This window comes from Haliotis cracherodii, unplaced genomic scaffold, assembly GCF_022045235.1.
Source record: "Haliotis cracherodii isolate W230 unplaced genomic scaffold, xgHalCrac1.p SCAF_22, whole genome shotgun sequence".
NCBI classification, from domain to species: Eukaryota; Metazoa; Mollusca; class Gastropoda; order Lepetellida; family Haliotidae; genus Haliotis; species Haliotis cracherodii.
The window spans coordinates 1,975,277-1,998,575 of NW_027266278.1; the positions used below are offsets into that span (position 1 = coordinate 1,975,277).

Here is a 23,299-nt window from a genome sequence, read left to right on the forward strand (position 1 = left end):
TGGCGTTCTCTAATGGTAATGTTGTCACTGTTTGTTGTGAGCTAACGCAGTATTACCATGACAAGACCACATGAAAACAACCACATTGCTTGAACTGAACAATATGGTACAAACACAACTGAGATACACGACTAAAACGTATATGGCGCCAATTCAAAACATAATTTAGAATTATAGCTGACTGCAAAAGTACATACTTTGATTTCACCAAAACGGGGCAGATTTCTGATCTGTTAATATAGGAAAGGGGCACAACTCTAGGTGACATATGAACTCTTCAGTCTGGAAGTCTGAATCGTCTGCAAGCCTTGACCTTCACAACAGTTCAGTGTTTGAATTTGTTTTTTTCAACCACAAATGAAAGCACTACTGACCAGGCATGTCTATAACACAGACATGCGACTGGACTATCCATCCAACTGGCTAGTAGGTGTCAGCACTGTCCGAGGAATTGCGCTGCGTTGCATGGTTAGTTTTGTGGCGTTTGCTGGCAACGTGTTGTGCAAACTGGCTCTCCACATTCAAGGTGACGTTACAACATGAACAGTAAAATTTTCCACTCGGTGTGCGGTAATTTGAGAAGTCTTGACGGGGACGCTTTGGTCCCGATGGCTGAAAATTCCTTGCATTGTCATCAGATCCTTGCCAGTTGCCTCCCCTGCCAAATGGCCTCTTGAATCCTGAAAATGTAAATTTCAGTTGCACTGTTTACAGCTCTGATATTCAAATACAGACATGTCCTAGCTGTAATGTGATAGGTGATATTCAATCAAGGTCAAATGACAAGGTCACATGACAGCGGCGATGGTCCATGTAAAAAGTGGGATTTGAGAGCAAAACAATTTTTCTCTTCACCCAAGACCATCGCTATGCGCTGTCCTATATTGTCGTAAGGTAAGCAGCAAATGCATTAAGGATTTATGAAGGATAAGTAAAAAACTATTATATTTTATATATATATATGATTTAATGATTGCTGTTGTACACCTGTTCCCCTTTATTAAATACAATACTGTAAACTTTATAAACATATAAACATATAAACATTAATAAACATGATAGACGATCACCTACCCCCTCCTCCTCTTTCCCCAGTGTTGGAGAATTCCACCCCCCTGCCCCTCCCAGCACTCCACCAGTCTCCAGCTACCCACCGCCCCCGCAGGGCTCCCCCCGTCCGCTGCTGAAGACGAAGCTTGTGTTTGTGTTTGGCCCCATTCAGATGCATGTTGAGCTGATCCTGTGACGTGACGTGGACACAGCACATCACACACTCAAACTGAGTACCCTCACTGAAACAAACAACACCATGGCCGTCACACATGGAAATAGAAATTATTTTAAGACATAAAACTGGCATGGATAAGTGGGTGAGTGTGTGAGTATGGTTTAACGCCGCTCTGAGCAATATTCCATCAATATCACGGCGGGGGACACCAGAAAATGGTCTTCACACATTGTACCCATGTGGATTGTGGGGAACTGAACACGGGTCTTCGGCATGACGAGCGAATGCTTTAACCACTAGGCTACCCCACCGCCCCTGTCACGGATAACCACTTCTATCTTGTTTGTAGCATCGTTTCAGGGCCACACCTTCCCATTTACTTACATGCACTCAGCAATATTACAGCTATATGATGGTGTGTCTGGACCAGACAATCCAGTGATTGACATTATTATTATTATTATTATTATTATTATTATTATTATTATTATTATATTATACATTTTTATACCACAGGTATCCAGGTACTAGTATGTGCTCAAATGCAGTTTTATTTGTTCCCCGACCAGTGGACCTGTTTGCATTCCAGTTATTATTCTCAACTCCCTGGGGATCATACAACCCAAGCTGTCTAGAGGCGCAAGAAGGTTTTTACATCCACCTCACATATTGAGTACCCATTACCTGCTGCACTGGATGTATATACTGTACACTAGGGGTAGTGACAACACTGTCAAGACCTAAACATTGTTGGTCCCAAGGCTTAAAATTACAACCTGGTCAATAGCGGGATACGATCTCAGCACCTGGCGCTTGCAAGTCTGGTGCTTTTGACCGCTTACCCACACCGCCCCCAATCATGAGCATCAATCTACGTAATCGGGATACGCTGACATGCATCAACCAAGCCAGCGAGTCTGACCACCCGATCCTCTTATGTCAAGCATGGGTTACTGACAACTTGGAAAACACGTGAGAACATTTATGGTGCGTACCCCTTGACAACCGTGTCGCTAGGCAAGGAGATGGTGGTTGCTGAGGCAAGTCTCACTTTCTTGGCATGATTCTTGCCTTGATAATGCTGGGTGGATTGTTTCACCGAGGTGAAGGACACGTCGCAGATCTTACAGTAAACTTCTTCATCCAGGGGCGTACTTTCACTCTTCTGCAGACATAGGGACAGGAATTAGACAAATACACACACAAGTATAACGAGGGGAAACAATCAGCTGGGTTAAACTCTGCTTCCAAAAGTATTTCTGTTATATCACAGTGTTGTAGGTTAGTGTTCGCAGACAAGTCATTGAGTCCCGTCTATGGTGCATTGGATCCTATGACCATCAGATCCTGGCACGACAAAGGGACACAACTCTACAAAGCAGATTGCACCCCTTGCATTGCATGATAAAAATTAACAATTATCCAGATCTCCCTGATGGTCAATTCTGTCTCTGTCGCTGAGAGTCAAGAGCGAAACACTTAAAATAGTACCTGAACCTTTCTATATGCATAATAATCCGTTACTGACCCAAACAGACACTGTTATCAGTTTGCATGATCCTTCCAAGAAACATCATATCCTGATACATGTTACCTTACCACTTGTTCTGGATGTTTGTGGCCTATAATAAAGCAAGTTTAACTTTCAAGTGTGACATTGCATTGATATCTGAAAATGGAGTTTGATCATTTTGCCGATTGCCTCCGACCAATTTTCTATTATTTCAATTAATCCGAACACAACCAGACACAACAAACACAGCCAAGGTAGGTGATATACACATGATTCAAGATGTCACTATTCTATGCCATTAATGCTTGCATTCACAGTTTCAGTATACAGTAGACATGTCACGGTGTCAACATATGCAGGATGTACACACCAACAACACACTGTTTGTATCATGTAATTAGAGAGTGAGTGAGTGAGTGAGTAGGCTTCTACACAGCATTTAGCAATAGTCCAGCAATATCATGGCGGGGACACCAGAAATTTTTGAGAAGTGTATTGTGTAATATAAGATTTCATTGACTATATGTAAGTCTAGGATGATCTGCTGGTTGACCACAGGGTGAACGACCAGTGATGTATCTTGCCTCACAGGCCAATACTCAGCCCCAAGTCTACAGCCAATGTCATGACGTTCATGACGAGCAAACGCTTTAACGAGCAAACGCTTTAACCACAAAGCTACGCCACTGTCCCCTCGTAATTACAAAAACTTGGATAACCTTTACTTCAAAATTACTAATGCAGTCATAATCAATATTCACTCACTCATAAAAAAGACAACTGAATACATAATTTAACCTGCCAGAAATTCATGGTTTATGTAATAGTTTCTCTGCCTACTGTGAACGGGGTAAACTGCTTGGGAACAACATGTTGGGAATAACATGATCCGGGGCAGACACGAGCACAGACTCGTCATCTAGCCTGGTCATAACTCCATCAATGTTGCCAAATCAACATACAAAACATACATAGCACTTCACTTCAGGCATCGGTACCAGTTAAAACAATCAACAAACATCACATTACACAATGATTTAATAACACATGTTGGAGAACTGCATCCCATCTGTCATAAGTCTATGATAAAGTATGGGATTTACAATCATCCTAGCGCTAAGATCGCTTTGAGGAACGGGGCCCTGGGCCAAACTGATATCCAGGGTATGGCCACAGGCTTGTGTCGTTGCATGAATATTTCGAGATCAATTAATATCACGAGTCTCAGAAATGCACTATCCACTCTGCCTCTACACAAGGCCAGATACTGTGTACAGCACTGCTCGCCTTGTACCGTTGTTCTTAAACTGAAATAACGAATCAGGCACAAAAACTTCATATCTACCTAGTCAAGGGTGATTATTCTATTGATTCCAATACAAAACAGCTCCAAATTCTTTATTTTATCAACTGAAAGCTGTCGACTCGCCACTTTGAAACCAAGTGGGCACAAATGGCTGACAGATCCGCACAGAATGGGTGTGTGTCAGAAAGCAGCTCTGTAGGCTTAGCAGACAAATTTTCAGAAACTGCATGAGCTACCTGCAATTAACGATGGTAACTAAAAATATTGACCGATCAGAGGGCTACTTTCCGACACACACCCATTCTGTGCGGGTCTGTTGGCCATGTGTGCCCACTTGGTTTCAAAGTGATGTAGAAATATTTAAGCAACGACACAAGGGCCTGTGGGTATGGCTGCTATTGTGGCAATGCTGGGATCATACACTCTAACATTGTCCGAAGTTCCACCTTCAAAATGGTTAGCCGTTTTCAGAAGACTGAGTGAGAAAGTAGAGTTTTCTGCATGTTTAGATAAGTTGGGGCACCAAACACCATTTGGGGAATCAAACTCAGGTCTTCGTCATGAAGAACTAACACCTTAACCACTCAACCAACCCATTCCCCAAGGACATCTTTCAGGAACATCTAAACCTCTGAGTCTAATGCTGAAACATCTCCCCATTTTGTCATAATTAGCAACCTCTTTTTCCTTATCCTTGGCCCCAGCAGGACTGTCCGATGTTCCAGTCGCAGTGCCTCCAGCTGATGTATCTGCAGTTGTTGCTGACGTTGACGAGGATGCGAGAAACATCCGCAACTTCTTCGCATGGTTCTTCCCCTCATAATGCTGCTGAGCCTGAGACGTGGCATTCAGGTTGACACTGCACAATCTGAAACAAGCATGGAAAATATTTATTTTAGGAAAACAAAACCAATCTAGATATATATATATATATATATATATATATATATAGAAATGCAGGTTTAGCCAGCTCTAGCTAGCTCTATTCCACATGAAATCAGCATTAGGATCAGGAAAATTACTTGTTTTAAATTTGAGAAGTGTATTGTGTAATATAAGATTTCATAGACTATATGTAAGTCTAGGATGATCTGCGGGTTGACCACAGGGTGAACGACCAGGGATGTATCTTGGCTCACAGGCCAATACTCAGCCCCAAGTCTACAGCCAATGTCAGCAGAAATTCCCAAATGGGAAATGAAAAATTCCCAATTCATGTTAATATAGTTTTAATAATATATACTAATGTGATGGCTTGGTCAAGGTGATATGTATTTCACTGATAACAGAACCAGTGAAGGAAAAAGTTAACTATAAAAAGATCCCAATCTGGGAGAAAATAACTTTTTTCTCAGTTTGGCTTCCAAAGGCACTTACCTTTTTGGACGTAATAAGCACCCATCTCTAATAAGCACCCACAGCGATATTTGTTAATACATTGGCTAGTGAACAATCCCCATTAGCACCCGTTCCGATTGATCAATGTACACAAAATATATTTATTCGTATATAATACATATACGTAACAACAAAAGTTTCTGTGACACCAATATTTTAGTGTATTTTTCCAACAAGTAAAGTTTGGTTTTCAATATTGTAGTACATGTAAGGAAACAAGTCACAAAAACGCAACTGCTACAGAAAAGCATGCATTCCATGCAAAAGTTGACTTTTATGCAAGCCCGATGCATTTCACTACCCAAGAACGGGTATAAAAACATGTGCATTAGTGGGATTCCATATGCATTGTTTAGCATCGTTCTGACAACAACCACTCAGAAAAACAACAAAATTACGCAATTATTCAACATTACAAAATGCCACGCCTGTCCGAAAATGAGCGTCTGCGAGCCATTGGTATGCTTGAAGCAGGATCGAGTCAACGTGATGTTGCAAGACAATTTAAAGTCCATGGAAACACCATTTGGTGTTTATGGCATCGTTGGCAACAGACGAATGCAGTCAAAGACCACTCTCGGAGTGGCAGACCACGCGTAACCAATAATTGACAAGACAACTGGATTCGAGCAACACACCTATGAAATCGATTCCAGCCAGCAACAGTGACTGCAAGAAGCATCCCTGGCCTTTGACGAATATCTTCACAAACCGTACGTCGTCGCCTCAGATGTGCAGGCAATGTCGCCAGAAGACCCGCCAGACATCCCATTTTGACAGGAAACCACTGTCAAGCACATCTACAGTGGTGCAGACAGTGTCTACGCCGGACAGCCCTGTCTGTACTGACGTCGAGGTGAACGTTACGTTATCATTGTGTCATGGAAGAAGATCAGTTCTGGGGCGGCAGCGTTATGGTATGGGGTGGGATTACAGCAAGACAAAGGACCCGTATGATAGTGCAAGAGGGAAATCTCAATGGACAGCGCTACCGCGACGAGATCATCGGCCCCGTTGTTCTACCGTTTTTGCATTGTCATGGCCCAGGCAATACGTTTCAACATGACAACGCCCGGCCTCATATTGCTCGACTTGTTCAGGATTCTCTTCAACAAAACAACTTGAATGTCATCCACTGGCCAGCTCGCTCCTCTGATCTCTCACCAATCGAGCACATGTGGGATGAGATGGATCGGCGCCTTCGACATCAACCATGTGTTCCACAGACACTCCAGGAACTTCGAAACGTTTGTAAATTGACACTTTGGCATGTTCATGTTTTTTATGAAATCACGCATTTTCTGTAGTCAGTATGGCAAATTAAACCATTTGAACACAGACAGGAGTCTTTTATCTATTGCAAACCGAAATTGTTTCAGATTTGGTAAAAAACATAACTTTGCATTAAATCTTATTCAATGTCACAGTAACTTTTGTTGTTCAGCATATGTTATATGCATCATTGATTATAGGAAATTAAATTTCCGGAAAAATATATCTGTCATATATAGACATTTCAGGGAGTCAGCATAAACCATGAAATTTACGATCTTTCAACTCTGTTGTTTTTCAGCAAACCAATATTCTAATTAGCATGATTTAGAGCCTCTTATTTCTATTTTGGAGAGCGACCTGGGTGTTTATTACATCGAATACGGTAGTTTTGAATCAAAGATACATCCCTGACTGCATGGTAATAATTAGTGTTGGAAATGGTTGTAAAATCATGATTGAAGACTGGCAACCAAGCCATCATCAAATTAATTGGTTAGTGTCATTTGCTGTTCAGTGTTCAGTAAAACTAGATCACATCTTACAAAGAAAACTTACTTGCTTCATCACTACATTCTTAAAGACAACAACACTGGCCTCGGTCATCCTTTCTCCCTTTTCTCAAGTACAAAGCAGTGAGTAAACCTCACTAAGAAACAAAACTATCTCAGAGCTGTACGGAAGCCTTCTAGGGCCATTGGGGGTTTTCTTTCTTTCTTGAAATTTCAAGATACTAACTTGAAATTGATGTTATGTTGAAATTTCAAGTTAGCATGTATCTTGAAATTTCAGCTTAGCATCTTGAAATTTCCACATAACATCTTGAAATTTCAAGAAAAAACCCACTAAAACATATGGTCCTAAAAGGCTTCCGTAGGGTGGAGAGAGGGGGCAAAATCATTTTTGTTTCACTGTAGGAAATTGTGAGAGATAATTTGTTTTGGGGACCTTCCAATCAATCTTTGAACACCACCAGTATTAATACATGCTAACAGATCTCCAAGGTAATGTTTTTTGCTGACAGCCAAGTACTCATGCTAAAGTTTTTAGAAGCCATATAGGATATTTTGAAGCCAGTAACCATGGCAACATGATGAAAATGACTAAATATACCCAACCATTGAAAACATTATGGATAACAACTTCTGCTTTATTGCAAAGAGCGACGTTTCGATGTAGATACTTAAATCATTATCAAGATGGAATAGGCCAACCAATTGATGAGAACTATATATATATATATGTTGGAATACCAGCAGAATAACAGTAACAACAACATGTTTTGGATAACAAATAGGTTTATCCTCACTGATTAGCACAAATAATGAGATGAAGCCAGAAGTACAGAAAGCATAATTAGATGAAGCCAGAAGTACAGAAAGGATAATTAGATGAAGCCAGAAGTACAGAAAGGATAATAAGATGAAGCCAGAAGTACAGAAAGGATAAGTAGATGAAGCCAGAAGTACAGAAAGGATAATTAGATGAAGCCAGAAGTACAGAAAGCATAATTAAATGAAGCCAGAAGTACAGAAAGGATAATTAGATGAAGCCGGAGTACAGAAAGGATAATCAGATGAAGCCAGAAGTACAGAAAGGATAATCAGATGAAGCCAGAAGTACAGAAAGGATAATTATATGAAGCCAGAAGTACAGAATAGATAATGAGATGAAGACAGAAGTACAGAAAGGATAATTAGATGAAGCCAGAAGTACAGAAAGGATAATCAGATGAAGCCAGAAGTACAGAATAGATAATGAGATGAAGACAGATGTACAGAAAGCATAATTAGATGAAGCCAGAAGTACAGAAAGGATAATAAGATGAAGCCAGAAGTACAGAAAGGATAATTAGATGAAGCCAGAAGTACAGAAAGGATAATTAGATGAAGCCAGAAGTACAGAAAGCATAATTAGATGAAGCCAGAAGTACAGAAAGGATAATCAGATGAAGCCAGAAGTACAGAAAGGATAATCAGATGAAGCCAGAAGTACAGAAAGGATAATAAGATGAAGCCAGAAGTACAGAAAGGATAATTGGATGAAGCCAGAAGTACAGAAAGGATATTCAGATGAAGCCAGAAGTACAGAATAGATAATCAGATGAAGACAGATGTACAGAAAGCATAATTAGATGAAGACAGAAGTACAGAAAGGATAATTAGATGAAGCCAGAAGTACAGAAAGGATAATCAGATGAAGCCAGAAGTACAGAAAGGATAATCAGATGAAGCCAGAAGTACAGAAAGGATAATTAGATGAAGCCAGAAGTACAGAAAGGATAATTAGATGAAGACAGAAGTACAGAAAGGATAATCAGATGAAGCCAGAAGTACAGAAAGGATAATCAGATGAAGCCAGAAGTACAGAATAGATAATTAGATGAAGACAGATGTACAGAAAGCATAATTAGATGAAGACAGAAGTACAGAAAGGATAATTAGATGAAGACAGATGTACAGAAAGCATAATTAGATGAAGCCAGAAGTACAGAAAGGATAATTAGATGAAGACAGATGTACAGAAAGGATAATTAGATGAAGACAGATGTACAGAAAGGATAATCAGATGAAGCCAGAAGTACAGAATAGATAATTAGATGAAGACAGAAGTACAGAATAGATAATTAGATGAAGACAGAAGTACAGAAAGGATAATAAGATGAAGCCAGAAGTACAGAAAGGATAATAAGATGAAGCCAGAAGTACAGAAAGCATAATTAGATGAAGCCAGAAGTACAGAAAGGATAATTAGATGAAGACAGATGTACAGAAAGGATAATTAGATGAAGACAGATGTACAGAAAGGATAATCAGATGAAGCCAGAAGTACAGAATAGATAATTAGATGAAGACAGATGTACAGAAAGCATAATTAGATGAAGACAGAAGTACAGAAAGGATAATTAGATGAAGCCAGAAGTACAGAAAGGATAATAAGATGAAGCCAGAAGTACAGAAAGCATAAATAGATGAAGCCAGAAGTACAGAAAGGATAATTAGATGAAGCCAGAAGTACAGAAAGGATAATCAGATGAAGCCAGAAGTACAGAAAGGATAAGTAGATGAAGCCAGAAGTACAGAAAGGATAATTAGATGAAGCCAGAAGTACAGAAAGGATAATTAGATGAAGCCAGAAGTACAGAAAGGATAATTAGATGAAGCCAGAAGTACAGAAAGGATAATTAGATGAAGACAGAAGTACAGAATAGATAATAAGATGAAGCCAGAAGTACAGAAAGCATAAATAGATGAAGCCAGAAGTACAGAAAGGATAATTAGATGAAGCCAGAAGTACAGAAAGGATAATTAGATGAAGCCAGAAGTACAGAAAGGATAATTAGATGAAGACAGAAGTACAGAATAGATAATGAGATGAAGCCAGAAGTACAGAAAGGATAATCAGATGAAGACAGAAGTACAGATAGGATAATCAGATGAAGCCAGAAGTACAGAATAGATAAAGAGATGAAGCCAGAAGTACAGAAAGGATAATGAAATGAAGACGGAAGTACAGAAAGGATAATCAGATGAAGCCAGAAGTACAGAAAGGATAAAGGATTAAGGTGTTGTTTCAATCTTGATTGGAAACTAATTAAAAGTGTATTAATAACAATTATTATGTTATAATATCTTTACAAGCATATTATGCCTACATAACCATGAAAACAAAAGGAAAAAGATGACTGTATCACCATGATAACTGGTGATAACTTGGCATGTTATCATGGTTATCTGAAAAGGTAACATGGGCGCATGAAATAGGGTTTGCAGGATCTTGACAACAACGTTAAGTTGTAACTCTTGGTGAGCACCAGGGATCTGAAAACCGGTCTGTTCACCGGTCATGTCCGATTATGACTGAAAAATGTCCGATTTTGAAAAGCACAAACCAGACATTACCAAATTTGCCAACCGGACCATTTTCGAGAAAGTACTGACTGGACATTACAATTTGAGGCCGGATATCATAAGAAATGATATGAAATAAAGAGGTGCAGCCAGACTGACGTGTGTTTGTTGTTGGTTAGTGTGTGTATACACGACTTGCAAGGGTGACCGAGTGCTATCAGTCAACATCGTATTATGTGCATTAAAAAACTACATCATATTTCTTCAGGGAATTCAGGTGATAACAAACTTCAATTGGTCGATAAAAATGTGAGACATAAGATAAAATATCAGTAGACATTCATGAGGATTTACCATTTAAATTATATTTCCAGTATTTCTAGGCATTGTTTAATCTGCAGAAATTAAGATTACCATGCATATTTTCTCGTAAACTAAGCCGGAAAGAGGTATCATGTGCACACACTTTCTACCATTCTACCGTTGATTCCGTTAAAAAATACACAATAATATAACTTCAAAGAATATTGATACAACAATTGGAAGAATTGTATTTGAACGATTATCATGATTATTTTATTTGATTTATTATATATTTCAATATCGTGTTATTTCAGTTGCAGCATTTACTATGTATACTTAAAGTACTAATAACCATAAGAGTAGCACTTTGCAAAAGCTGATTCTACTGCTGGATATTTTTTAACTTAGTGATAAATATTTGAATCTAGTGACCGCAAATCATGAATTCCATTTATGAAGGGATACAGTTCGATCCACCAAAAGCGCAAGTGAATTGTAACAGTGCGACTGACAAGCTGTCTGTACAGGACACCACAAGGAACAGTACAGTACTGACATTATTCATCATGTTAACTAAACACTTGCATGTACCATGAGGCCCATTCATAAACTATAATGAACTATGTGAAAAAGGTACATAGCATCCCTTCACTAAACTGTAATGTGCTACACAGTCATATAGTCCTTGCCAAACTGCCCAATGGTTAAGGTATCATAAGGAGGAGTAGATATTTGCCCTTTTAAAGGGTTTGGGTACATGTTACCATTATAAGGACTAGTGGACTAAAACTGTTTGTTTCTACCACTGGCTACACACTGTCAACTCACCAAACTGTAAAGAGCTACACACTGTCAACTCACCAAACTGTTATAAGCTACACACTGTCAACTAACTAAACTGTAATGAGCTACACACTGTCAACTAACTAAACTGTAATGTGCTATACAGCTACACACTGTCAACTAACTAAACTGTTATAAGTTACACACTCTCAACTAACTAAACTATAATGTGCTACACACAGTCAACTCACTAAACTGTAATGTGCTACACACTGTCAACTCACCAAACTGTAATGAGCTACACACTGTCAACTCACTAAACTGTAATGTGCTGCACACTGTCAACTCACCAAACTGTTATGAGCTACACAGCTACACACTGTCAACTAACTAAACTGTAATGTGCTCACTGTCAACTCACCAAACTGTAATGAGCTACACACTGTCAACTAACTAAACTGTAATGAGCTACACACTGTCAACTAACTAAACTGTAATGAGCTACACACTGTCAACTAACTAAACTGTTATGTGCTACACAGCTACACACTGTCATTGACTCAACTCACTAAACTGCAATGTGCTATGCAGAAACACTGTCAACTCACTCAACTCTAATTTGCTACACAGTTGAACACAGTCAACTCACTAAACTGTAATGTGCTACACAGCAACACACTGTCAACTCACTCAACTGTAATGTGCTAAAAAGTCAAGTCACTAAACCTTAATGTGCTACACACAGTCAATTCACTAAACTGTAATGTGCTACACACTGTCAACTCACTAAACTGTATTGTGCTACACAGCTACACACTGTCAACTCGTTAAACTATAATGTGATGAACATCTACACACTGTCAACTCACTAAACTGTAATGTGCTACACAGCTACACACTGTCAACTCACTAAACTGTAATGTGCTACACAGCTACACACGGTCAACTCACTAAACTGTAATGTGCTACACACTGTCAACTCACTTAACTGTAATGTGCTACACACTGTCAACTCACTAAACTGTAATGTGCTACACAGCTACACACGGTCAACTCACTAAACTGTTATGTGCTACACAGCTACACACTGTCAACTCACTAAACTGTAATGTGCTACACAGCTACACACTGTCAACTCACTAAACTGTAATGTGCTACACAGCTACACACTGTCAACTCACTAAACTGTAATGTGCTTCACACTGTCAACTCACTAAACTGTAATGTGCTACACACTGTCAACTCACTAAACTGTAATGTGCTACACACGGTCAACTCACTTAACTGTAATGTGCTACACAGCTACACACTATCAACTCACTAAACTGTAATGTGCTACACACTGTCAACTCACTTAACTGTAATGTGCTACACACTGTCAACTCACTAAACTGTATTGTGCTACACAGCTACACACTGTCAACTCGTTAAACTATAATGTGATGAACATCTACACACTGTCAACTCACTAAACTGTAATGTGCTACACAGCTACACACAGTCAACTCACTAAACTGTAATGTGCTACACACTGTCAACTCACTAAACTGTAATGTGCTACACAGCTACACACGGTCAACTCACTAAACTGTAATGTGCTACACAGCTACACACTGTCAACTCACTAAACTGTAATGTGCTACACACTGTCAACTCACTTAACTGTAATGTGCTACACAGCTACACACTGTCAACTCACTAAACTGTAATGTGCTACACACTGTCAACTCACTAAACTGTAATGTGCTACACACTGTCAACTCACTTAACTGTAATGTGCTACACACTGTCAACTCACTAAACTGTAATGTGCTATACAGCTACACACTGTCAACTCACTAAACTGTAATGTGCTACACACTGTCAACTCACTAAACTGTAATGTGCTACACACTGTCAACTCACTAAACTGTAATGTGCTACACAGCTACACACTGTCAACTCACTAAACTGTAATGTGCTACACACTGTCAACTCACTAAACTGTTATGTGCTACACAGTCAACTCACTAAACTGTAATGTGCTACACAGCTACACACGTCAACTCACTAAACTGTAATGTGCTACACAGCTACACACTGTCAACTCACTAAACTGTAACATGCTGGAAAACTGTCAACTCACTAAACTGTAATGTGCTACACAGCTACACACAGTCAACTCACTAAACTGTAATGTGCTACACACTGTCAACTCACTTAACTGTAATGTGCTACACAGCTACACACGGTCAACTCACTAAACTGTAATGTGCTACACAGCTACACACTGTCAACTCACTAAACCATAATGTGATGAACATCTAAACACAGTCAACTCACTAAACTGTAATGTACTACACAGCTACACACAGTCAACTCACTAAACTGTAATGTGCTACACACGGTCAACTCACTAAACTGTAATGTGCTACACACAGTCAACTCACTAAACCATAATGTGATGAACATCTACACACAGTCAACTCACTAAACTGTAATGTGCTACACAGCCAACACAGTCAACTAACTAAACAGTAGTGTGTTACACATTCATACTTCAAAATGTACTTTGCTACAAAGCTACACACAATCATCTGTCGCTTCATTGAAAACAATATTGTGATAAAAAGTTGCTTACCTGCAATAAAGGGGCTGCATGAGATCCCGTAGCTTAGCTTCTACCTCTGGGCTCAGAAGCTGGTCTCCGACGCCTGTCACTGCCGATGTTGGGATTACATATGTTGATGTCGCAGCCACCAGTGGGTCTGCCGATGTCTTTCCAGCAACCTCAACCGGCACCACATCATCAGCTGACACAACAGGGTGCTGTTCTTCTTTCACAAACTTAGGAACATTTTCCTTCCCGGCTGGAAGGATTGATTTGGGTTTCACATCCGAATACTTTGCCATGATTTCCTCAGAGTTCTGTTGAATATTCTTTTCGCGAGTCTGGGGATGGGAATATCCTCCGTGGGTGCTCACACAAATCTGGTTCACAAATCTCCCCCCTCTATTTCCGCGACCACTGAAAACTCTGGGCGGGTCAGACTGACCTTGACCTTGCGAAAACGAGGCACTAAGTCCTGATGCCCCTCTTCCTCCTCGTGTTGGACCCTGACCACGTGTTGAATAATGGTCCATACCAGATCTCCCACGTGTAGTTCGGTCATACGACTGACCCCGACCGGAAGTGTCAGGGTAACGGGAAGGTGTGTTATTGCTCCCATAATTCCCCGTTCTTTGAGTATGTTGCACATGGGATGGAGGTGGTGGAGGAGGGGGCTGGGTGTCAAACTTGTAACTAGAGTAATCTCCCCCTGTGCTACTCTGCGGGCCATTCTGTTTTCTCTGGTTGAACAGGTTCTGTCCAAACTGGTTGCCATACTGACCCCCATTCTGTCCATAATTATTACTTATGCCAGAATTCTGACTATACCCAGAACTAGAAACAGAATTTGAAGCAACAGATGTCTGATAACTGCCTGAATTTTGATAGCTACTTGTCTGTCCATATGCAGTACCGCCGTTATATCCAGTCGCCTTTTGCCCCTGACTGTAACCAGGGTTTGTTGTAGTACTCTGGCCATAACCACTAACACTATTCTGGTTAAAGTCCTTGGTGGCAGGCGCTGGGGTATACGAGCTGTAATTCCCTGTCTGTGAGTATCTTGCTGTGTTATCTGCAGGGAAGCTGTTCTGTGTGAAACTCGAACTATAAGCAGAACTTGTAGTAGAGTCAGTCCCATTGCTCACATATTGCCCATAGGTACTGCCTGGCGTAGAGTTTTGTCCGTATTGGTTATCATTAGCATTTTGAGCACTATATTGACCAGTGAACTGGTTGTTATTTTGATTATATCCCGGTGTGTATTGCCCGCTTGAGTTGAAGTCATTGTTCTGTCCATAAGTTTGGTACTGATTGTTTTGGTCATATGATTGTCCATACTGGTTGTTGTTACACTGCTCTTGATACTGGGTCCCTTGTGTGTAGCCCTGCTGGTTGTAGTCATAGTTTTGGTTGTACTGGTAGCTGTCATAGTAACCTACAACACAAGCATTGCAAACCTGGAATATACCACTCTCCATAATAATCATAGGGCAGTAATATGCACACGACATGCCACCAAATGTAGGATGTCACATATGACATGTCAAGGAGATGGCATCATATGAAGCACCATATTCTTCTCCTGATCTCTGAAAACAAACTTAACTCATTGTGTATATTTTTACTATGCACACCTCTTTTTAATTTTCTAAATGCCCCGGCAAATTTTTTTAAGCAAAAATAGTAAGTTATTTGTTTGTCATACACTTATGAACGTCAGTTTCGCAGTCATGTAAAAAGTCATATATCATGTAAACTTCAAATTAAAAAATCATTCAAATGTGTCTGACTGTCCCTTACTTGTCTACACACAAAATCGAAGTTTAAGTACCATACAACATCACTAATCCCTTTGTTATGTGTAATTTATCACACTTTCTTGGGCCTGGCTTCTTCAAGCTGTTTGCACTTCAAGATTATGTGCACATTTTCCTGTTACGTTTTACAGCAATGCGTCATTTATTGATGCGACACTGCAGCAGACCTGCCTGTGTTTCAACTTTGACAAGTTTATGGGGCCAGGGTGCAACCTGGTTTTGTTTGGTGCAACCTGGTTTTGTTTGGTGCAACCTGGTTTTGACTGGTGCAACCTGGTTTTGTTTGATGCAACCTGGTTTTGTTTGGTCAAACCTGGTTTTGACTGGTGTAACCTGGTTTTGACTGGTGCAACCTGGTTTTCTTTGGCGCAACCTGGTTTTCTTTGGTGCAACCTGGTTTTGACTGGTGCAACCTGGTTTTCTTTGGTGCAACCTGGTTTTCATGTCAACATGCACCTAGTGCAGGTTAAATTAAGTTCATTACATCGAGCCCTGGGCACCGTTCCACAAAGCGATCTTAGCGCTACGACTATCATAAGCCAGTGTTAAAGTATGGGAGTTACGATCACCTCAGCGCTAAGATGGCTTTGTGGAACGGGGCCCTGATGTGTGATTCACACGAAGCATAAACATATGGTATGGATGTAGTGTATTTTAGCAAGTAATGATAACATCAATGAATAAATATTGCCTTACACAGTTTCAGCAACTGTACAGCTGTTCATGGCAACAATACAGAAAGGGAACCCAAAGCTGTTCTCTTTATTTGTAGGTTACCTTGGACATGTGTTGAGGCAAGTGAGATGAAAATCTAATAATTTATTTATTGCGACTTTAATGGTGTTCTGATTAATCTATTTCACGTGTGGATTAAATAGATAAACAGATCAATCAACTGATAAGGATTTCTGCATTTATCTTTTATGACCCTACTGTTTATATGAGGAAGTATTGTTACATTGTCTCTCGACAAACTTCATATCATAGCAGATGCTAAAACAGCCAGCCAAAGAACAATGATCAGTTATCAGTTGATATCCGTCTTTTGGCTCAGAGTAAATATCAATCCTGAATTATCGCTAAGGGGTGGCTCCTACATGTAGCTCACCTGGTGTTGTGCATGATACCTCAAACATTGTGTTAACCATTGTGCCAAATGGCTCTGTAGCTCACCTGAATAGGTCTGGAATATTTACAACATTACCATAATTAGGTTTAAAACTGCACTTAACAAGGTTGCAGGGTAGATATAAATATACAAACTGAAAAATCTAATTTTAGATACAGAAACAGTGGGAATATTTCATTACCATTAGGGCTGCAACGAATACACTATTAGGCGAATATGATTTGTATCATGAATATAGGGTAATGAATATGAATATTGATTCACGAATACAATAACAAGTCAAGTCGAGTATGCAGTATACATGTTATTTATTTTCAACAGTAAAGACAAGAAATACTAATAGGGCAAGATTGACAAAAATTTGACTGAAGACAGTTTAATGGATTAAAAGGCAGATGACATTATTGTTTTTTTTAAATGTTAAGGGCTTACACAGTTTCAGGTCAATACCCAAAATGTCAGTCAATACCTGGTGTGACCACCATTAGCATTGATCACTGCCACACATCTCTTGTACATTGAGTGGATCAGACGATTTGTGAAGGCCCTAGGGATCCTCCTGCACACATCCAGAGCAGCTGCATGTAGTTCATCGGCAGTTGTAGGGACTGGGTGCAAATTGTGCAGACGCCTTTGAACCTCATCCCACAAGTGATCGATGGTGTTCAGATCAGGGCTGAGGGCTGGCCATGGTAGAACACAGATGTTGTGTTGTTGCAGAAAGGCCATGGTAGCTCTGGCAACATGGGGACGAGCGTTGTTCTGTTGGAAAATGTGTTGTTGATGTTGTGCAAAAAATGGAACAACATGGGGTCTGATTACTTGGTCGATATACCGCTGAGCAGTCCCCGACCTTGACCAACATTCAGAAAGCACATGGGTCCAAATCTTGCATTAAGTCCAATCCCTGCCCATATCATGACGCTAGGTCAACCCCATGGATCCCTTTCCACAATGTTTCTGTCAACGAAACGATCCCCTCGACGCCGCCAAATTCTGACTCTTCCGTCTGCATGGGAGACACAAAAGCGACTTTCATCAGAGAAGGTGACACGCCTCCACTCACAATGACGCCAATTGTGATGACCCTGTGCCCACTGAAGTCGTGCTGGTCGGCGACATCTGAGGTTGTTGGAACAGAGACGTCGGATCACAGTGTCCTGGCTAATGTGTCGATTATGTGTTCCTATGGTCTGTCGAGCACTTTCACTTGCAGTTAGGAACGGATGTCGCTGTTGTTGACGGGTAATCTGCCGATCTTGTCGAGGTGTGGTGACCGCCCCGAGGAAGGTCATCTGTGGTCTGTGTAGCATTGTATTGATGCAGGAGATGGTAAATTGTGGTTATGTTAACGTTGAAATGACGGGCAACATCTTGGACAGACTCTCCAGCTTCCAAACGTCCGATAGCCTGGTTTCTCTGAATATGAGTTAGGCGTGGCATTGTTGACCAAGGAGTGGTAGGTCCAAGAATCGGCCACAGTTTTATACCCACTACAGTTCGTGCATTTTTGATTTTGCGAGAAATGGGTGCATGATACCCACATATTCATTGAAATGGTGCGTTTTGGCAATTTGTTTTTTATGTTGCGTTTTTACTCGGGGCTTCTAAAATGCAACCAAAAATATTGATAACACCATCAGGCTTCACTAAATGTTAAAACTTCATCAATTTATGGTTCCGTGTTTGTTACCTATTTGCTAAAAACCACTTGCGTTTCTTTTGGGTGTGAGTATATAAAAGAGCGTTGTCTTTGAAAAAATCTATGCATATAATACGTTCTTATGGATATTTTAAGGGACAGGATATGTAAATGCATGAGACTGCATAATCATAAATATTCGATTCTAGTGGCACGAATAACGAATCGAATTCATGAATGGATCCGGTTCGATTCACCGAATACGTGAGTGAATTGTAACAGCCCTAATTACCATTACACTCAACCTGTGAAGATTCAGGGTAGAACAGATCTTTAGTAACCCATGCTTGCCGTAAAAGGCGACTATGCTTGTCGTAAGAGGTGAATAATGGGATCAGGCTTGCTGACTTGGTTGATGCATGTCATCGTATCCCAACTGAGTGTATCGATGTTCATGATGTAAATTACTGAATTGTCTGCTCCAGATTTGATTATTTACAGACCGCCGTCATATAGCTGGAATGTTGCTGAGTGTGGCGTCAAACAACAAACAAAACAACACAAAAACAAAACATCACCCATAGCCATGATAACAGGGTAAATAAGAAAATTGTTATGTAGTAAATTTGCAGCACAGGTAGGACATATTTCCTCTGATGGACTGATAACTACTGATATCTTATCAAGGGGTGGAGTCTCTGATACACTGTTTAAGAAGCGAAGGAACAAAACAACATGTACCTGTCGTTGTTTCCTATTCAAGTTAGCAATACTCACTTGGGCAATATGTCCATCTTTGTTAAAATATTCAAAAATAGTGTTACAACACTAGGCCTGGGACGGACGAGTCCAAATGTACTACCCGGGGTACCAAACCCACAATTACCCAACCCTACCCGGGTACCCACTGTAGGACTCATGAGTCGGGAAAAAAATGTCTGATTGGGACTTGTTTTACCGCAGCAATGGCAAAACCTATTTAGATACATGTATCAAACAATCAGATCATGTGTACACTGAAGTTGACTGAAGCTTTATCTTTACTCAAACATATACAAGTCAAAAGGAATGTGTGCATCATCAGAAAGAAATGAGAGCATTAGCGACTTGTAGTGTAACCACTGAGCTATACCTAGTTTTTGTCATTAAACATTATATCATGTAACTAACCACGGGTCTGGATAGTGCAGTGGGTACCTGGGTCCTACTGAGGACCAACCCGACCCGAGTTACCCATCCCAGCCCTACACAGCACTGTAGTTGGCCTGGATATGTAGCCAACAATATAAAATGTCATCAAAGACTTCCACGTAGCAAAATTTGTAACTAACTTCTTTAATCTGCAAGATTAAATGAACTCATTTATGACATGTTGCAAGACACAGCAGATGAATTTACTTAAACTTTCAGCCCCCAATACCTTCTGAGGAGATAATTTTTCCACATTTACAAATGCTGTACAAGTTTTCCAATTGGTTCACTAGAAAATGATTAAATCAAAATATAATGTCAAAAGTACAGCTTCCCCAGTCTGGCAAGTTGAAAGAATGTGTTTACAGAGACAAAAATGCACATCGAGAGAATGTAAGAGGATAACATTGCACTTTGACCAGTGACCATAAATATAGCTGATGTGATAACTCAGCCTTTGATTAATTGTTATGTTAATTTCCTATTAAGCTGGCTGGGTTTAGGTTGTAAAGAAAAGTATTTCCTGTTTGGATCATCATGTGCTGTTGTGAACAGGGGACCATGGACATGTTTAAACTATTCAATGAAATACAATATTTAAGTAACCGAGAAGTAAGGCACAACTAACTGAACCAATTATTTGTCTATTTGTGTGAAGATATTAGTATATTTCAAAGAATTTTCTGCATTGTACTGCAGTCAATCTACCCGCCAGCTTTACTTTAGAACTTGTTGCAACGCGCTCTTCAACTTATAACTGTAAGGGACTATGAACTAGAATAAATTTGATGAAGAGTGATTAGACATCTTTATTTCCTCAAAACCCACAATCGATGTATTTGAAATGCAGTTATGTATGGTATGTAAAACATACAAAATACATGTGTTAGTTGTTGAATGGAATCTTAAGTGTGTCATCCCTGGAATTATTTTCATGTGTGATTTAAAAACATCAAAAACCGTTGACATACTTGCCCTTTGATATCATATATTTGGTTAAAGAACAATATTATTGTTTATATTATTATATATCATGGTTATGTAGGGCCACAAAGTAAACGTGAAAAATAATTGACGTCACATGCTGGGATTTGAACCATAGACTTTCTGGAATGACTCCACATCCTGCAAAATCTACAAACCTCTCAACATCCACAACCTCCTAGCATTTATTTCAGCCATAATTGGATGATTATTTGCAAGTATATACATATGTATCTATATCTGCCTATCAGGACTTTTGCTAAGTTTGTACTGCATCTATATTACTATTCTGTATCATCATCATTACTGCAGGATAAAATATTTCTCAGAAGTGAGTGACATCTGTTGGGAATTTACAAGATCAACACATGCAATTTATCAAATACAAAGTTGTCTTATTGTCTTAAGGAATTATGACCACCCTCATTCTGATTTCTGGAAATTTACAAATAACATAAAAAAAATTACTTTCAATTCACTTTTTACAAGTTTTACATATTTGGGAACAGGGCATTACAAAACAGGGCATGTAATATCCAGCATTAGAAATTGGCACTAGTCCCATAGTCCTTGCCAAACTGACCAATAGTTAAGGTATCATAAGGACTAGTAAACATTTGCCATTTTTAAGGGTTTTGCTATATGTTATCTATAAGGACTAGTGGAATAAAAATGTTAGTTTCTACCACTGAATATCTCTCCAATTCATCACTTTGATATGTGTGCAGGGGATGTGTTTTCAGGTGACCCATCAAATTTCCTCCCAACCACCCATACAACAATATAGTGTCCACTGCAACTAAAAATCGTGTTGTTGCAGAGACGGTCTATAGGCACGTAACTTACGGGTTAGGAGACTGAAATCAAGTCTATAGTTTCTAAACAATCTCGACATATATTGGAACTTGCATAAATTATCACAGTTCACACATAAATGCAAACATCAATCAGAGCGAAACATATTTATCGATTAATGGAACTGACAACGTTTAACAAAGCGAATGTTTGAGTCGAGTAGCAGACGGAAAATTCCACTTTTTTGTGAATAAACACGGGACATGTGCCGGCGTCTCGTTCATGTTTTTGGTCAAAACAAACAATTTCCAAACATAAGCCAGGTATATTTGACGAGCATACCAACCTTGATATCCTGAACTCATTGTCAGTAATTATACTAATTTCAAGAGGAAACCACAGGCTGCACAAATTGTAGAATCTTCTGCTGTTTATCGCAAACGTGAATGTCAAAGTGATCCGCCATACCAACTACTAAGGAGCGAATGCAAGCATAGCTCATGATTTGAAAAAAAAGAGCTCAACCATTTGTTCCAACTCATGAGTGCATCTGCGTTCTAAATGTTAAATTTGATTATATAACTATTCTAAAATGGGATGTGTCCTGAAATTTATAACATTTTTTCTGTCTGGGTGTTAAGCCCGTGACCTACTTTAGATACCGGTGTTATACTTCTATGTTACTCATGAAATAAAGTAATCTGATTTCTAAAAAAAATGAGAGTGTGTTTGATGTGTGATTTGATGTCTTATCACGTTTAGTACACGTGATATAGAGTTGCTGTAGTATTTTGTTTTTTAACAAAACATGACCTGAAATGTAATGTTTACGTGAAGGCTGTGACATTAACACGTTGTCCCTGTATGCAATTACGATAATAAGCTTATTGCTGGTGAGTGAGGTATATGGTCAGAGTTGTTTCAATCGTATAGCGATTGTAGTTAGAATCACTTCACTTCTTTTCACATAGAGCTAAATGTTGTTTGAATTGCCTGATCTACTTGGTTTGGTTTTCGATCTCATATTTCAGTTGTCCGTTACTGATCCGTTTTTGACCATATATATGGGCTGGTATGACCAACACGGCAGGGCGTCGCTGTACACGAGTTGATAAAAGCCTCGGATTTTTTTTCCACTTTTATCAACGAGTGTTGATATATTTGATATCAAAAGACACAAGGGTGAGATTGTATTTATCATCAAACGTCATTCTTCCAACTTTTTTAGCTTGTAGACAGTAATGTGCAGTGCCTAAGTGTAAAAAGTGCTTCTAACAGCTTCAGTAGCAGAGCCATTAGTGATGTCATTTGATTGTGACGTCATCGGTTACCATGACCGGCAAAGTATTGTGATGCAATTTCATTGCAGCGAAATCTACAATGTAGATATCGCTTGATCTCACCCAAGCGAATTCTCCAGTGGGTTGTTGGTTTGTTGTTTAACGCCGCACTCAGCAATATTCTATCTATATGACGGCGGTCTGTAAATAATCGAGT

At 39.6% G+C, this 23,299-nt stretch overlaps 1 protein-coding gene across 1 annotated transcript; it reads right to left on the minus strand.

Moving 5' to 3' along the window:
* Positions 1-423: 423 nt before the first annotated feature.
* Positions 424-15,397, minus strand: LOC139471429 (zinc finger matrin-type protein 3-like). The gene is made up of 5 exons (XM_071253792.1): positions 14,275-15,397; positions 4,726-4,915; positions 2,224-2,393; positions 1,075-1,292; positions 424-680 (listed from the first exon to the last, which is right to left on the minus strand). The coding sequence occupies exons 1-5, from the start codon at positions 14,775-14,777 to the stop codon at positions 424-426; spliced, it is 1,338 nt and encodes a 445-aa protein (XP_071109893.1). The 5' UTR covers positions 14,778-15,397.
* Positions 15,398-23,299: the final 7,902 nt, after the last annotated feature.

What these genes read in the sequence shown, in the direction of transcription:
- LOC139471429 (XM_071253792.1), bottom strand. Translation starts at nt 14,777, where the DNA reads ATGGACCATTATTCAACACGTGGTCAGGGTCCAACACGAGGAGGAAGA. An exon ending in ATGCAGCCCCTTTATTGCAG is followed by an intron (nt 4,916 to 14,274) that starts GTAAGCAACTTT and finishes TGCTTGTTTCAG; the next exon opens with ATTGTGCAGTGTCAACCTGA. An exon ending in CCAAGGATAAGGAAAAAGAG is followed by an intron (nt 2,394 to 4,725) that starts GTTGCTAATTAT and finishes CTATGTCTGCAG; the next exon opens with AAGAGTGAAAGTACGCCCCT.